This window comes from Gigantopelta aegis, chromosome 11, assembly GCF_016097555.1.
Source record: "Gigantopelta aegis isolate Gae_Host chromosome 11, Gae_host_genome, whole genome shotgun sequence".
Lineage (NCBI taxonomy): Eukaryota > Metazoa > Mollusca > Gastropoda > Neomphalida > Peltospiridae > Gigantopelta > Gigantopelta aegis.
In genome coordinates this window covers 20,510,010-20,524,243 of record NC_054709.1, presented here as the reverse complement: position 1 = coordinate 20,524,243, position 14,234 = coordinate 20,510,010, and the positions used below count along the sequence as shown (strand labels likewise).

Genomic DNA, 14,234 nt, shown 5'->3' with positions numbered 1-14,234 from the left:
GCATCATCCTACAGACAGGACAGTACCGCTTCTGTTACACTAGATGTGAAGCAGTGGCTGGATGGAAAAAATTGCCTGGGAATCGAACCTAGATCGATAGCGTTTTACCTACAAGTAACAGTCAAAGGGACATACCCTAGTTTTTAAACACTAAGGCATATGTTGTACTATTAGAGCCGTTTTTGATAACTAAAATCATACTTTCCTTAGTTTTTATTGTTTAGATTATCCATTTCCGTACATTCGAAGTGTTTTGGGCCATCCTGGTGTTTTTAATATAAAATGCATTTCTAATTTTTTTTTTAAACGCACGTGCGTCTGAGAATATCAGTTATGGAGTCGAGTTTTAGTCTAGTTTTAGAGGGTATTTTAGCATTTCAAAGTCAAATACTCATGTTTCACTCAATTGTAACTTTATCTAAATGTGTTACAGGTTTGTAGATTAACTAAACTTAGTGTGCATTTTTACGGGTTGAAACTAGGGTCTGTCCCTTTAACTAAACTTAGTGTTATTTTCATGTGCTGAAACTAGGGTCTGTCCCTTTAAAGGTATATATAGACCTCAAAATCAGTGTACAAAAGTCCGGATTGAAACGTATCCTTCTTCAAAATATATGGATGCGTCAAGTGTGTATGACAGATGCGAGTACAACACAAGACTGTTTCATCCTTCCTGCACGACCTATAGGAGGACCGCCACTCTCCCAGGACTGACTTGACAGAATGAAGCTTGTTCGCAACCGCGCCGTTCTAGTCATCTTACCAAGTTAAAAAAATATATTGGTTAATGCTATGTTTAAAATCACCACTCCTAACATGATGTAAATCTAAAACAGACATGGCAGGAGAATTTGCCTTTTCTTTACCCTTAATGCCAACATGGCTGGAGACCTAGCAAAATACAATGTTCTTATTGACAATAGATAAAAACTGACCCTTTCGTATCATCATCCCAATTGACATTATGTATAGCTTAGAGACACGAAAGTGAATCTGTGAAAATCATAAATTTGGATGCTACAGAATCCTATTTTCGTCCAGGGCTTTAATGAATGCCCAAATTTCAGCAGTAAAACATTTAACCCAAATCTAGCAATCACAAGGAAATTGTCGTGTCTGTTGGAAAAACTACAGCAGAAGCCACATAATGCCTATCTTGTGAGCTGTCTGTATGAACAGGAATTTAATCACGGACCCTATCTTGAATCCCTATGAAATATAGTTTAAATACAAACAGCATCTGTACGATACCTAGGATATTTCTTGAGATATGCAAGATAAAACACTTTTGGGTAGGTTGATACACCAAGGTGGTAAAACAAAATATTAATGAGTTTCCACAGAGTCTGTTAAATCAATGTTGGAAACGAATAAAAAGCGCTTACTGCGAAGACCAAATGTAGCATTTGGCCTTGCGTTAAAGAATTTCATATATTTCTTATCAAAGTGTAGGATGTTTTGGTAATGATTTAATCTTGATAGCATGCTGCAGAGAAAGCTTTTCACATCTAGCACCCAAACTAGGTTCGTGTGCATCAACGTACAAGCTCTCTACAGGAGATGTTTTAAAAGCACGAAGACAAAGCCTAAGTATCTGATTCCTATATAGGAACTACAAGACTTGCGTGCTGACCCATACACAGTGCATCCACTGTCACGTTTCACTCTGCTCCTCATTCTGTGTTGCCAATAACTTATGAAATACTGAAGGTCTCTAAGCTATTAATTTCAACATAATTTCAATGGGGCACAAATAGCTTCCAGTCAAATATCAGCATATCCCCCATAATTTTTATCTACTCCACAACTGGAATCTGAACTTTGTCCAGACACAGCTGTATATTTGTATGTATTCTCTTTTTTGACAAATATGCATACAGACAGTCTTTAACTTTGAGCAATCAACGCCAGATTTTAAACCTTTAGGTATACCCATCTCTTGTGGGTGAGTATCATACAAATTCGACTCCTACCCAGACGTTAAAATATCTATCTTTTAAAAATTTAGAAATACAATTAGGAAGGCGACCTCGAAGGCCCATGGAGGTCTTTTTTAGAATCCCATGCTTATAAGTGTTAAGCTTTCTCTAAATCAGAACAAGACTAATACCAAATGCTTCTGCCAAATGTAATAGTTTGACGTTCGCCTCAAACTGGAAATTACTATAGGTCCTGTAATGTTTGTTTTTTTAAATACACCGTACTAAATAGTCAGACTAAGTGACAATTATGAACACGTTAACTCATTAAGAACATAAACATTTACATATCTCCAACTAATTCCTGAACCCCACTCCCGGCCCTACCTCACTGTGTGTACGTACTTTACGGATGGCCCCTAATTCCACCGGAAACCAGACCTCTGATGAAATCGTCATATATTTTATTTAAATCACCAGTCAGGTAGTCTAATCCTATTAAATTCAGAGTGCCTGTGCTTTTGGTGCGTTTATTATTATTTTTAATTTTTTTTTTTTTTAAATTTTAATTTTTAATTTTTTTTTTTTTTTTTTTTTTTTTTGGGGGGAGGAGGGTTTAGGTAGACGGGACTGTAACTGGGTCCTCTGAAACAAAGACGAGTATAATGATTACCTCATAGTAGGAAATGAATCCTTTCTCTCTAGTGAAGGGCGCTGGTTTGCCCGGTCCGCAGTTCTTGTCACCTACGTTGACCTGCGACCCTGAACACAGAGTGAAGGAGCGACCGTACATAGCTATTCCAACCACCAGCTTGTCTCTCGTGGCGCCCATACGAAGCCAGTCTTTGACGATGTTATCCTGAAATCCAAATGAAGACAACAAAATATATTAACCATCAGCTTATCTCTCGTGGCGCCCATACGAAGCCAGTCTTTAACAATGTTATCCTGAAATCCAATTGAAGACAACAAAATATATTAAAAGGTAAATATTGAAGGTACATGGTCCAGGGCTCACCCTGTCCATTGTCAAATTAGCCAACTGCTCATTTTATACAAAGTGGCTACAACATTTAGTCTTTGGTTAATACATGTTTCGTTAAATTAACCATTTTCAAGGAAATAGTCTAAATATTTAAATATTGACTAAAACAAAATGGGTTTTAATGTGAGCCCAGATGGTCCTTTAAAAACATGCTATTGAAGACAGAATGTTGTGACATGCTCCATTACATTTAAAAACATGCTATTGAAGACAGAATGTTGTGACATGCTCCATTACATTTAAAGTTGCATTCTTGAGAACATGCTATTGAAGACAGAATGTTGTGACATGCTCCATTACATTTAAAAACATGCTATTGAAGACAGAATGTTGTGACATGCTCCATTACATTTAAAAACATGCTATTGAAGACAGAATGTTGTGACATGATCCATTACATTTAAAAACATGCTATTGAAGACAGAATGTTGTGACATGCTCCATTACATTTAAAAACATGCTATTGAAGACAGAATGTTGTGACATGCTCCATTACATTTAAAGTTGCATTCTTGAGTATATATGTACTCGTTTAAAATGAATAATCTATATCTGTAATTCTTTTTTTTTGTTTTTTTTTTACATAGACTGGATCTAGCCCAGTGGGTAGGACGCTCGCTTGAAGAAAGTAATATCGACCTCGGTGGTCCTAGGCTTAACCAGTGCCTCACGACTGGTACATCAAAGGCTGAGGTATGTGGTATGTGTTGTCTTGTCTGTTGAAAAGGTTCCCTTACTGCTGATTGTAAATGTAGCGGGTAACTTCTAAGACTGTGCCAGAATTATTAAGTGTTTGACATACAATGACTGATGATTAATAAATCAATGTGTTCTAGTGGTGTCGTTAACAAAACAAACTGTCTTTTTTTTATGGGGAGGGGTTTAGTTTAGTCAACAGAGTATGTATATGGGGTGCTTGGATTGTTGGATAAAATGTTCTTGGCGGACCCAGTGGGTTTTTTCTCCCCATCCTTACAAATATCCCGCAATTGGTATATCAAAGGCTATAGTATATATTAATTACGTGGCGGCATTACTAAATGTTTGACATTCAACAATCTGATTAAAATTAGCTCTACTGGTCTACCAGTAGATCTAACAGCATTACGTGGACTTCCATGTCCAGGTGACATTTCATCTATAAATAACTATTTAAATATCGACCAATTACACTTCGCCTTTCATGGAGTTATTCGGGAGCATAAAAATTCTAAAAATATCGGGCGAGACTATTTATGCAATAACTTGTCGGTCTGTTTCAACTTTAAAAAACAGGAGGTAAAGTGCATTAATAAACTCTGGATTGTATACTAGTATAAACAGATTTTATGGCTATACCATCACGGGTTTTTTCTCGTCTTGAAACGAATTTTATATAAAATTTTATATTGAAATCAGTTTCCGGCATACTTCGTAATTCACCCGAATCATTTTGTATACCTCGGCATAATCCCGAATGTTTTCAAATTCTTTACAAATCACTGGCATGATTTTGCAAGAAAGTGTTTGATTGGTCGAATGAAAGGTCAACTGGCCATGAGCTCCAACGGGGTGCTGTTAGATCCACAGGTAATAGTAATTAACCAGTGGAGCTAATTTTAATTACATTGGACATTCAATAACCGATAATTAATTAATCATCCAGAAATGTCGTTTTATTTGGGTTTTGGGGTTTTTTTTTAGAGGGTTGGTTTTAGGTTTAGGTTTTTTGTTTGCTTTTTGTGGGGGTTGCATTAGTAAATGATAATATAATATTACACGTAATATTATAAAGTTTACGTTTGTTTTGTTTGCTTTTTGTGGGGGTTGCATTAGTAAATGATAATATAATATTACACGTAATATTATAAAGTTTAAGTTTGTTTTGTTTGCTTTTTGTGGGGGTTGCATTAGTAAATGATAATATAATATTACACGTAATATTATGAAGTTTAAGTTTGTTTTGTTCAACGACAGTACCAGAGCACATTGATTTATTGATCATCGACTATTGGATGTCAAAATCCTAACATATATAGTCTTAGAGAGAAAACCCGCTACATTGTTCCATTAATAGCCAGGGATCTTGCATATGCACCATCCCACAGACGGGATAGCATATACCACGAACGTTTGTATACAACTTGTGGTACACTGGGTGGAACGAGAAATAGCCCAGTGGGCTTATCGACGGTGATCAATGCTAGATCGACCGTGCATCAGGCGACTGCTTTACTACAGAACTACTTTCCGCCCCTCGTAATATGATAAAAACGGTCTGTAACGGGAATTTGTTTTGTATTTTCTGTATACAAATCAATTCTCTAGATGTTATATTACCCGAGATACAGATATCTGGACTCACGAGGTTATTTTAAACCTAAAAGTTATTAATCTAAACAAAAATCAACCGATATTGATTTCACAAAATGTCAAGAAAACTGGGAAAGACGACGTGAAAAAATGTACTGAAATGATATGGGTCGCTACTTTCTTCAGTGTTGTCCGTTCATGCTACATCGTGAAACTGTATTTCAAATCTTATCGAAATCGATTGTTACGGAATGAAAAGAAAATTTAGTCGATTACTATATCAGCGGTAATATACGTGGCGAAAACAATCAATTAAAAATATCAGAAAAAAAGGTGTTGACTGAACGAAACATTTCTTTTTTTTGTCTTTTTTGTCTTTTTTTATTATTATTTAATATTATTATTTCCCCAGAAATGTCGATAATGTCAGGGATGGCGCCCTGAATCACTATCTTACAGTTAATGTTTAACATAAATAATATTATATATATATATATATATATATATTTATTTATTTATAATACATAAAGAGTATTGTTAAAGTAAATATATTCAGATTGAAGAGAGAGAGAGAGAGAGAGAGAGAGAGAGAGAGAGAGAGAGAGAGAGAGAGAGAGAGAGAGAGAGAGAGAGTAAGAGAGAGGAGGACGGTAGGCGAGTGATAACATTAAAAAATGAATATACACGCACATACACATACACATACACAAGCACGCAACATAGCTCGATAACAATTGCCTACATGTGATTAGTTTCCCGTCCGTTGTATTGTAGTTTATTAATGCTCTGTGATACTGTGGGAAGTAGATGTTCTATTAGATTACTACATATTACATATGTTGCTGGAGAAGAGAGGATTTCAACAACAAAAATGGTCACTATTAACATTCCTCTAGGTTGACCCATGCCAAATAGAAGCTGAGAGGCAATCGTGTAACGTACGTAGTTAAACTTGCTATATACAGTGCATATATCAACCAAATTAGGACTCATACATATGAAGATAACAATCCCTGTCCCAAAGTATTAACTAAAGAAAATGGAACCTTTCTAGGCTCATTTTCCATATAACCAATTATTCTTACACCTCACTTGATTTCGCATGTAATTGTAGTACTTAATTTACAGGTACCCCATACATATTTCAAGTACTTGAATATTTGACATAATGATACTGGTTGAAATGAATTTGTATCTCCTCTTTGGTATCAAATGTCCCTAATTCGGATATGTTTGAAATTTCGTCTCTAAGACTATATGTGAAAATTACCAGATATTTGACATCCAACAGCCGATGATTAATATATCAATGTGCTCTAGTGGTGTCGTTAAACAAAATAAACTTTAACTTTATCCATTCAGAACAAATGAATATATAACTTGTCTTAATTAAAGAAATGCTCGCGCAAGACTTTTGGACTGGTATACATATTCAACAATATATAATGCTTAATATCAATAAGTATAATCGTATAGTTAATTAATAAAACGGTTAAATGTGACGGCTATTATATATAACGGACGCAGCCATATTGTACTATCCCAGTGAATACGCCCTCTGGAATTAGTCTGGAATGTCGTCAGGAATTAGTCTTACAACTGAAGAAACAAAACGTACCTGACTTTTGCGGATGTATCGCAATGTTCTGTAATAATATCCATCCCAGTAAGCCAACAATAAGTATATATTATTTTTCAATACAAAATAAACTACCATTGTCTAAGTGTCGAAGTAACTGTATTATGTTTTGTCCATACAGTAACCCACGGACTGAAATGATAATCGGGGTGTTTTCTTAATTAATTGGTCTTTTCTTTCCGTGGCCTGTACCTGTTGTTCCTGATTGGCAGGTGTAATTAAATCTAATTATACATGAAGATCGAAAACGATTTGTATAGAGACAGTTCATTGGGCAAAATATAAGAACACTGTATGACATTTTATATGAAAGCAAGTATAATAGAATATCAGGGCTAATATTACTGATAGATTTTGAAAAAAGCCTTTGATTCGATATCTATGAGATTCTTTGAAAAAAACTTTGGAGTGTTGGGTTTCGACCCTCTATCCGAAGATGGGTAGCTGTTTTTATAACAATGCTGTATGATATATTCTACAAAACAGACATTACTCGAAGTCAATTAACTTCGAAAGAGGTTGCAAACAAGGTGATCCTCTATCTTTATTTATTATTTTCATATAAATTCTTGGAATGTTAAACACAAATAATCCAATAAGGAAATGGAATTAAATCAGTGAAGTAGAATATAGAATTGGACAATTTGCCGACGACACACATTTATAGCTGGATGGTTCTCGCAACTCTTTGATATGGACCCTTCAAGTGTTAGATTTATTTTGAGAGAAATCAGGTCTAAGAATTAACAAAAACTGCTGGATTAGGTCCTGTTGTAAACACCAAGGCAAAAATGTGCAATCAAAACATTCTTGAATGGTGTGGATCGAATTTTAATATTTTAGGAATAACATTAAAAAATAATTATAAATAAATAAATATTTGGGAAATACCTTTAAATAAAACCATTTGCAATATGCAATCCTTATTGAATTCCTATCGTAGCAAGTGTACAACAATTTCTGAAAGTAGTTTATTCATTACATTTCATTATACTTATTTTCAGTCTTCTATCAATTTAAGGTTCAATCACGCTATCCTGGGAACATACCTCAGCTATCTGGGCTGTCTGTTCAGGACAGTGGGTTAGTTATTAGCTGTTAGTGGTTAGTAGTTAAAACACTTGCTCTTTTACAATTAACTAATTGTTACAATTTTACCGAATCCAACATCTGAATGTATTACTAAGTTAAATCGAATTATATTTTGCTTTCATATGGAATTCTTTTAGAATTAAATGATCAGTTAGCATTAAAAAAGTATAAAGATGATGGACTGACAACGATTGAAGTATCTATTTTTATTAAAGCTCCAACGGTGTCCTGGTTTGGACATTATTTTCTTAGTGACTGTAAATATGAAACTGGTTTCTAGACAAATATATTTGGGAATTGTATTTATCCAAACTTGGTATAAATTTGTTTTTAAGAACGAACAAGAGAAGATTGGATAGATGTATTGGGAGCTTCGAAAGAATTAGGTCAAAATATAATGATCGGATCATATGGGCAAATAATAAATAAACCGTTATGGCATAATGCTTATTTTAAAGACAAATCAGTTTATTAAACAACAGTATAATAAAGGTATTATAGATATTATCTCAGAAACGAAGTACATTATTCCTGTTATAGACCTGAAGCAAAATTATAATATAGGTGGAAGATATTTAGACTATGAAACACCACATATGATACACAGGATACATATCTGAAAATTTGAAAGGAATTTTTTTTTTTTAAACTTCCAGGATTGTTTATTTTTTTATATATAATATAAGGTGTCCAACTTTCATGTGAGACAACTAAAACAAATAAAGGGTTTTTTTATATAACATTCTTTCTAGACGGTATTCCCCCGTTTAGACATCACAGATTTTAGCTTCTTTGTTGTAATCTTACCCAAATGTGTGTTGCAGGTTTGTAGATTAACTAAACTTAGTGTCCATTTTCACGGATTGAAACTAGGGTCTGTGAATTTAATTACTGTTTGAAAGTCGATGAAGAAACCATAGAACTTTTATTTGTAAAAAAGTCCCAATGTAAAACTTGTATCAAAGAATTTGGATTTTTTTTTTTAACACTACAGGATTTCGTGTATTTGTTTGACGATCAAATGATAATGTATGGTATACAGACAGAGAGAGAGCAAATGATAGTAAATGATTACATGTATAACTCTCGGCTATCTAACAATGTGCCTTTGTTTATACAACTGTTAACCTCGTTGAAATAATATTACATTACTAAAAAAACCTTTTCAAATGTAAATTTGCAAAGGGACGAACATGTTAAAAAGATGGGTTTTTTATTAGAACAATATATGTATCCTTTTAGATTTTGTTTCAATTTTAAAAAGATATTAATTTTATTCACCCGATCTTTATTTGTGATAATTAAATAAGTCAGTGAGACCACCGAGGTTTTTTGTTAGGGTTTTTTAATAATAGAAGGATATGTTTTATTTAACGAAGCACTCAACACATTTTATTTACGGTTATATGTCGTCGGACTTATGGTTAAGGACCACACAGATATTGAGAGAGGAAACCCGCTGTCGCCACTTCATGGGCTACTCTTTTCGATTAGAAGCAAGGGATCTTTTATATGTACCATCCCATAGACAGGATAACACATACCACGGCCTTTGATATACCAGTCGTGATGCACTGGCTGGAGCGAGAAACAGCCCAATGGGCCCACCTATGGGGATTGATCCACGACCGACCGCATATCAAGCGAGCACTTTACCACTGGATTATATCTCGCCCCTTTTAATAATAGATGAACAATGTACTAGTATATTAATGATTTATCTATATCTCTCCGTTTCCTTTTTATCTTTCTTATCACTCGAAAACAAGCGTTGCTTTGTATAATATATTTCACAAACACAGCAATTCTGCCTCGTATGTACATGTCATTCTACAAAACACAAGGTCAGTGCCATGACAGCTAATTACACACGGTTAAGCATTCCTATAGTCTTCCTATTTGTCAGACGATTAGACACAGATAGGAATAGCTGGCATACTCTGAATGGGTATTCACAGATTAGCTTCAGATGTTATTAACTCGTTAATTCCTGCTGCTTGTTTTAAAATTAGAGTCTGTTAGTACTCAACAGAAATGAGCATTTCTTTATGAAGACGCCATAGAGCCACATTGTTAGGCTTAATCGGTGATGAGGCTGCAAAAACGCGGAAAGGCCAACCGCGAAATAAAGACGACCTTTACGAATACTTTTAACAATAGATTTGCCAGAAATGGAATTTGAAAAGAACACCTTGTCTATTTGGTAGCTTGACATACAGTGTTAGTCTTTATTTTCCCTTTCACACCTAACATTCCATATTAAAGTTTTCCATGAGCGGACATTCCTTCAGCTTAGGAGACTGCTGCTGGTGAAGCTAGGGACTATCACCGAGCTGTGCATGTATGTACTTTTATTAGATGCTGACATGTCAAACCTGTCGTAGATGGAACGCTCTTTCGAAGTCAGCGGCTATGTTCAGGATAGGCGTGCTTGAAAAGTGCTCCGATGGAAGCATGTTAAACGGTGAACACAAACACGGATAATTGATCTATGCTGTGAATAGTAGTCGTCCTAAAGATTACCTACAAAGGATAATTTATACTGAAGAGTGGCTAACCTCTTATATAACTGGATTCTGTCCCATTATTCTATTAACATGTTTTTAATTTCAGTTTGATTTGATGTAAGAAGAAAATGGAAAATAAATACAATTTGTGTGTGCAATTTACAAATAAATAACTTGTAGAAAATTACATAGTATGAAAAAACATGCGATCCCTGTGGGACGGACTATAGACAGTTATGCCAGTATCCCACCATGATCTTTTCGAAATACCATAAAGATTCTCTTAAACAGACGGATATTATAATGTGTGAGTTGCGTTGTCAATAAGATTTTATAGACTAGCTAGTCAATTTGTAGAATCAAGACTCATATTCAGCCAGGTAAATATGCCCCTTTACTATTGGCTATCGTCAGCTTGTGGTTTTATTGGTGGCAAAGTACGATGGCACCTGTGAGTAGAGACAATACAGTTTTGACAGAGAAATGTGTATCTCAAAGACACCGAAATGGTAGCAATCAACAGACCATACCATTGTTAGATGTGATTTGCCACTTGACATCGTCAACAATGAACCAGATTAATCAAGTGTTCATTTAATTATAGTGTTGGGAAACCTGTTTTGATGGGTATAAGCATTTGGTTCTAAAACATATTAATGTTTATGAACAGACGGTTGCAACATTTTCATTACTATTTCTGTGCTTCAAATGAGTACTAAAATGACTGCTACGCAGAAATCTTTCCTGAAAACACGTAAAGAACTGCATCAGATGAAAATATTAACTACATCATCCGTTCCGTTGGCTGAAGAATTTAATGATATCAGTTTCCGCCAGACCTATCCAAAACAAAACTGTTCGGTGTTCTATAAAAACATGTATGTCTTTTTCTGTGCTTATAGTAAGGGTGGTTTATAAGGTGACATAAGAACATGTATGGTATTCTGTATCACAGCAAGCAGAAAAGAAAACCATATCAGAATTAACTTAGGTCTATGTTGGCTTTGTTTCTTCTATTCGAAGAAAGGGGTTAGAAATTCTTGGAATTAGGAAATATGTGGGAAATACATTTCACTGGGGAAAAAATAATAGAAAGTGCACAGCTCTATCTGAACTGAAATGATAACAAAATTAGCTTATATCCTTACAAATCTACACAGCTCACCAATTGAATATATTATTAAGTTGAACTGAATTGTGTTTCCTTTTACGTGAAATAATGGTGCTAATTAGAATATACTGAACCAAAATAGAAACTTAACACTTCCCGATGATGGTAAGTTATCTTCATTTTTAATATTGTAATCAAAATATCTGAATTTCAACATACACTCCTTACCTATCAGAAAGTACCTGTCTATCGCACATTCATAGTTTCTAGCCAAAAATGGTTTTGTACGTTACGTGGGTCATGTGACCGCAATGTTTTGCAAAAGTTATGAGATTCATTGAAAGAACATGGGAGTAGTTTGGCTTTGGTTCTTCTGTATTTATACATTATGGACCCAATGACGCGACCTACACCCATGCATGTGATTCATTATTAGAACAAACAAAGGTTGTGGTCTATTTTACGTGTATTTTCTGAAGCGAAGATATATGCTTTCCCATTGGTACAAAGTAATTTACAGTATTTTGCATATAATGCTGGTTCCATTTCATAGCTATGCCAATTAAACGTTGTTTGATTCTTCATTGTACGGTGGGTAAACAAACGTATTCAATTAGGTTTGAATTTCATGTCATCCCAGACATATAGTGTGCACAGGTGAGTATAATGTTGAAAAATTAGTTAAATCGTTAAAGTGCCTAGAAGCTTAGGGATTACCAAACATTGCTAGTGACTTTGTTATTTGCATTAACAAACAAACACAAATCTCATTAACAATATTTAATTAATTCATTAATTTAAATATTATAGATATATACACTTCTATTTGTACTTTTACATTATGTATTCCTAGTATGCTGATGGTGATGATGATGATGATGATTTCTTAGTATGATAATGATGATGATGATTTTTTTAATATGGTGATGATTTCTTAGTATGGTGATGACGATGATAATGATGAGTAGTAGTACTAGTACTAGTAGCAGTAATAGTAGTGGTAGTAGTAGTAGTAGTAGTAGTAGTAGTAGTAGTAGTAGTAGTAGTAGTAGTACTAGTACTAGTACCAGTGGTAGTGGTAGTGGTAGTGGTAGTGGTAGTGGTAGTAGTAGTAGTAGTAGTAGTAGTAGTAGTAGTAGTAGTAGTAGTAGTAGTAGCAGTAGCAGCAGCAGCAGTAGTAGTAATGGTAGTAATAGAATATGTGATAATGTATTTTCTCTATTACTGTTGTTTTCCTGACCGATATTGCAAAGACACATGACTTGCTTGTATTATTTCCTAGAATATTTCTATTAACGACTTTGTTAATCCATCAGTAACACCGCATTGTTAAAACCAAACACGTTAATGTATGTATAGCATATCCACTGGAAAATATACCAAACCGTAATGTTGACAGCTGTTTGTGGATTTTCAGCATTGCCATTTGCAAATGTGTGCGACAATAGTGTTTTGTGTATCTAGTGATTATATGAGGAGAGAGACCTTGACTATGAACTTCAGGTAGCTCGTTTGAATGTGTGTATGTTTTCTGTTTCAAAAATTCAGATTCAAGACCAGGAGATTATTGTAAATCCAGACGAAAGAAAGGCGTGGATTAAAAAGAAAGAAGAACAATGGCTGGCTCTCATGTAATGGATTCTTAGGCATAGTGATTTAAAGATGCAATCACGTGTGTATTTTTAACACTTTCGAATTCATAATAACCTTGAAAATGGTAAGTCGTTTCCCCAAAACAGTCAAAGAACATCAGACGGTTTTTGGGGTTTGTTTAACGACACAACTATAGCACATTTAATTAATCATTGGCTATTGGATGTCACACATTTGGTAATTTTGACATATAGTCTTAGAGAGGAAACCCGCTATATTTTTTCCATTAGTAGCAAGGGTTCTTGTATATGCACCATCCCACAGACAGAACTGCACATACCACGGCCTTTGATATACCAGTAGTGGTGCACTGGCAGGAACGAGAAATAGCTCAATGGGTTCACCGACGAGGATCGATCTCAAACCGACCTCGCATCAAGCGAACGCCCCACCCTTCTACAGTAACGATGGACACAGAGAGAGACAGTGAGAGAGAGACATAGACAGAGCGATACAAACAAAGAGACAGACAGAGAGAGAGAGAGAGAGAGAGAGAGAGAGAGAGAGAGAGAGAGCGAGAGACATGACATAGTGAGAGAGAGACAGAAACGGAGATACTGACAGAGTGACAGGGACAGACATAGGGATAGAGAGACACAGATAGACAGAGAGACGGACAGATAGAGACAGGTTTAGAGAGAGATAGATAGACAGAGTGAGAGAGAGAAAGTGTGTCAGACAGAGAGAGAGAGAGAGAGAGAGAGAGAGAGAGAGAGAGAGAGACAGACAGACAGACAGACAGAGATAGAGATGTTTGTGTGAGAGAGAGAGAGAGAGAGAGAGAGAGAGAGAGAGAGAGAGAGAGAGAGAGGTTGAGAGAGACATATAGGGCGTATGTGTGAGAGAGAGAGAGAGAGAGAGAGAGAGAGAGAGAGAGAGAGAGAGAGAGAGAGAGAGACAGACAGACAGACAGACAGAAAGAGAGAGAGGGTGGGGCAGGAAGGGAGAGAGAGAGAGAGAGAATAACCTGCCTGTA

General features: G+C 35.3%; 1 protein-coding gene across 1 annotated transcript in view; it reads right to left on the bottom strand.

Moving 5' to 3' along the window:
* The window catches only part of LOC121385079 (proteoglycan 4-like), an 88,567-nt gene that overhangs the window by 29,133 nt on the left and 45,200 nt on the right, over positions 1-14,234 (bottom strand). Inside the window, exon 7 of the mRNA XM_041515616.1 lies at positions 2,551-2,796. Within this exon, the coding sequence (XP_041371550.1) occupies positions 2,551-2,796 (246 nt within the window). The remainder of the gene's footprint in view (positions 1-2,550; positions 2,797-14,234) is intronic.